Consider the following 4563-nt stretch of genomic DNA (forward strand, 5'->3'; position numbering starts at 1 on the left):
AGTGGTTTACTTGTTGGTGTCAGGAGTGCATGTATACATTTGTTTTATTAATTTTGTTCAGACATACTGTAGATGGCTTCAGACTTTGTCACCAAATAATCAATTGCTAGGCCTCCTTGATATAAATGATTTAACTCATTCATTAAACTTTTAGAAAGAAAATACTTATTTTTAATAATTTTGTTATTTTTACTGTTATAGTAATGATAACATTAACAACAATATCCTGTATTAGGTATAACTTTATCCCAGAAAATTCATATAATAGGATATGCAGGTGAGGTCAGGAAGTGACTTCTTGTTGACTAAGTGTTTGTGAAGCTATCTGTGTCATAATTCATTCAGTACCAGAATATCACAAGTGATGATGATAATTATAATAAAAAAATATAAAAAGTTAAATATGGCTGAACCATGTTCATTGCAACAAATGTAGAAAAGGTATGAGATATCTTTCACCAATTTTGATTATACCTTCATCAGAAATACATCTATTTCTGATGAAGACATAATCAAAACTAGTCAGATACATCTCGTCACTGTGAAGATACACATTCTCATTCATATCTTTTCTTTAAATACAGTTGGACTTAATTCTTGCTACTAAAGGGCTGGTCACATGAATCTATTCTGTCCAAGGATCCCTTTACAGAACTGGATGCTTCCCTTGCTGTAAACGGGTCCAAGATGAAAATCCCTCCGGAGCGCAAAAACGCTCTGCCAGTATTTCATCCCTGCCTAAAGCTGAAATATATTGCCGAAACAAAAATATATAATATAATTACTAGTAAACTCATTACTTAGAATTAAAAAAAAATGATTATATATCATGATAAAAGAAAACTTAATTATTAGACAGAAAGATATATTGCATCGAAAAATGATGTCTCATTAAATTATAGATAATTCAGATAGACGTTCGTTTAACTAGCGACCCACATTAACACACAAAAGCATGGAGCTCTCTTCAGTTATTTATGCCTTGTTGGATAAAATGAGTCAAAGAGCTGTCATGGAACACCAGTCATAAGGATTATAACAGCAGGAATGTGAAAAGAACCTTAATGGATGAAATAAGCAATGAATACCCGAACTACGCACATCAACTCTCCACAAATATGCATATTTCCCTTTCACTTTTTTCACTTTGTATCTGACCAGACTTCGGCGATCCTACCTGGGGATCCTAGGACAGAATAGACTAGTGTGAACTTCGCTTAAGCAAATGCCTTGCATATTTCCATTAGAAATGTTTCAGATTCTAAACGTATTCTATAAAATTGTAATTTTTATGAACACAACTATTTCTGTTTAGTTCTTATTATCCACACCTCTTAATTGCCATGAACTGCACATCTTATACCTGTATCTCCATTTGATTTAGGTAAATAGTCCATGTGGACATTTCCCTTACTATGGAAGGAGGCTCATCTGGTAATGCTTAATATTCACATTTTTTCTATCATATATTACTTCATTGTTTCCTTCCTCTGTCTCTCCTCACATTTCTATTTATATATATACAGTACATATCCCAGAGCAAGTCTGGATAATAAACATTTCCATCAATATTCACTAATAATTTTTATTACCATACATTACATTTAAGAGGCTCTCATGTCTTACTCATTCATCTTACATCAAATTAAAGACAGAAGACAAACTGGCTGCAGAAAACTTGTCCCAGTTGCAATATCTCAGATATCTACTCATTTCCATACCATCTCTTCTTGCCAAGTACCAGCCTAATGTAATCCTTTCCTTTTTCCTTCTTTACATCTTAAAAATTAATTCATAATTTCTAAAGTTTCACATCTAAACAAATAGTAAAAAAAAGATTAAAGACAAAGACAGCTCTAATGAGTATATCCTTCTCCATGGAATTAAACTTATATTATTAATCACTTTCTGCTCTCTTCAACAATTTTACTTAATAATAAAGAGGCCAAAATGACGGAGTCTTAACCATCTATTCTTTTATAACATTTATTACAATTTTGTGTATGTGAAAATTACATAAATGACACAGGCTAAAAAATCTATTGTACTTCGGTATGACTGGGTGCATGGCAAAAGGTTTTTTATCACCATAAGATGTACTAACTGGGAATGAATTTGGAACAGGACAGAATCATAAACAATTTATTAACAAAAGAAAAAATGTGAATGCAAGATGGGAGAAACGAATGGAAAGAAAAAAAAAATCCCTGAATCACATTCATTCAAAATAAATGGTAAAAATTTACACAACTAGTACACTGAAAACTTGCTGTTGTGAGCCACTTGATACTGCCTGGACATAGATACAAATCACTCTTTTTAACAGATGTAAAGTATATACACACAAAATGGTATAATTTATCATTAAAGAAAATACCAAAAAACAAAAAATAAACAGCCACCACAATAAACTAAACACAACATTATTACAATTACTTTTGCATAAGGGAATAGCAATTTGGAAAACAACTTGTACACCATATTGCTTGGCATTATCATGAAGAAGCAGATCCATGTTGACTTCTAATCAATAAAAAAAAAGGTACATATATATATATAATCACAGTTTTATGTGATATTACAAGCATTTTTCTTTTTCTCATATTTTCATTCTGAAGCATTTTAGAAACAGTTTTAGTTGTGCACTACTTTATATAAGCATCATAAACATTAAAACACATAATTAAAGAAACAAAACATGAATGGTTTGCTTGAAAGACCATTATATATGGCCAAATTAACTTAAATGTTGGCATCTCAGTCTTGATTGTGTTTACCCTGTGCCTGACAACAAAAAGCTGAGAATCAATGCCATTACTGGTAGTAGAAATAGAGCACATTTTGAAGAAAAGAATGAAAAAATAATAATAATAATAATAAAAATTAAAATATTAATAATGAGAACAATGGTCTGACTTATCAAAAAGCATCATAAAAAAATCTCCATTCTTTTTCTAGGGAAGACATACCATCATTTCCAGACAGGTACTATACTTCCTATGAACAGAATACCATACATTTGACAGGATAATATCTGATAATAAAAAGGTAATAGAACAAATATAAATAATGAATAATACCAAAAGGAGTTTGATTCAGAAAAACAAGATATGACAAATTCAATCAGAGCCAAAAACAATACTACAATGAAGTAAAACTGGCCCTCTAATGTATGGTATGATTACACTGCAGCTCTGTTTCTCTCTAACACTGTCCATGGTGTTCACACCAGGCATTCTTAGCAAGCTTCCATTTATATAATGCATTACTGACCTTTGACATACAGCGCAACATAGTCACAAATACTTGCCAGTTTCCTAAAACTGCAACAATTCATAAAAATTTAAATAGACTAATCTTGCTGCTACTCTACATATTTCAAATGAAAAAATTCCTAAAAATATATACACATTTCATGGCCCATAGATCTTCAGGGTTCTGTCCATTGATGTAGATGCAAGATAACTAGCATTTGAGCCGAAGCGAATACCAGTAGCCATGGCAGTGTGATCGTTGAAGACTCGCAAGTCTGTCCATTGCTTACATAGGTATACTCTGTAAGAGAAAAAAATTACCATTTTAACCATCACTGGAAGACTTACATACAAATAGAGAAGTGGATCTAATAATGTAACCTGTCATTACAGAAATATAACTACAAGCATAGATCCAAAAGTATGTCAAATGTACATTGCACACAGCTGAACATCAAAACTTCTAAGCTCCTTCATATCTGATTAATAACAGATTATTACTCACCTAACATCAGTTCCTGCAACAGCTAAGTATGTGCCAGACTGATCGAAGCATAGGTCCATCACTTCATAACCTTCATCAAGCTGTATTGTCTTGAAGTTCTTGAGCTTACGCAAATCCCAGAGTCTCACAGTAGAGTCCTCTGCTGAAGTTGCCAAGTAATAACCATTCTCACTGAAGGCAATAGAACTAATAGCGCCACTGTGACCTGGAAAGACAAAAACAAAAATAAATAAAAAGTTACCTATGCTGTGTTTTTTAGGAATCTATGTATGTTTTCATTACCCCAAGGTACATGTTCTGTTCCATATGATTGAAGGTTAACTTCCCAATCTTGTAGACAAGACACAGGAAAAAGCTATGATTGTCTTCTCAATATTGTAACTCACGTGAAGTTTAGACAGAAGAACAGTTCTTTGACAAACAAAAGATATTTTATAATGACTTTGTAAGGAGTAAGAATTCTCTGAGAATCCATACACAGAAGAGAACAAAAGAAACAGATTAAATCTTACCTGGAAAGTTGGCCACATTAGAGCGCTCTTTCAAGTCCCAGATCTTGATGGTGGCATCTTGAGTTCCCGTTCCAAGAATGAGACCATCAGGGTGGAACTGGGCAGCTGTCAGAGGGGAGCTAGCGGATGTGTCGCTTACCTAGGTTTGAAAAAATGGCGATGTTAATCTTACTTGTAAAATAACAATCCTACACCTTAAAATTTGCTGACAATAATAAGTTTGAATTCAGAATTCTAAGCTGAAATGTTACAATCACATCTGCATATTTCCACAATAATTATTAAAGCCTGG

General features: G+C 32.7%; 1 protein-coding gene across 1 annotated transcript in view; it reads right to left on the minus strand.

Moving 5' to 3' along the window:
• Positions 1-1567: 1567 nt before the first annotated feature.
• LOC119569243 (pre-mRNA-processing factor 19-like) overlaps positions 1568-4563 on the minus strand; it is a gene marked incomplete in the record, with an annotated part of 32485 nt that continues 29489 nt past the window's right edge. The window contains 3 exon segments of the mRNA XM_037917492.1: positions 1568-3555; positions 3760-3964; positions 4272-4410. Of these exon segments, the coding sequence (XP_037773420.1) occupies positions 3414-3555; positions 3760-3964; positions 4272-4410 (486 nt within the window).

The sequence above is a fragment of the Penaeus monodon genome, chromosome 4, assembly GCF_015228065.2.
Source record: "Penaeus monodon isolate SGIC_2016 chromosome 4, NSTDA_Pmon_1, whole genome shotgun sequence".
Lineage (NCBI taxonomy): Eukaryota > Metazoa > Arthropoda > Malacostraca > Decapoda > Penaeidae > Penaeus > Penaeus monodon.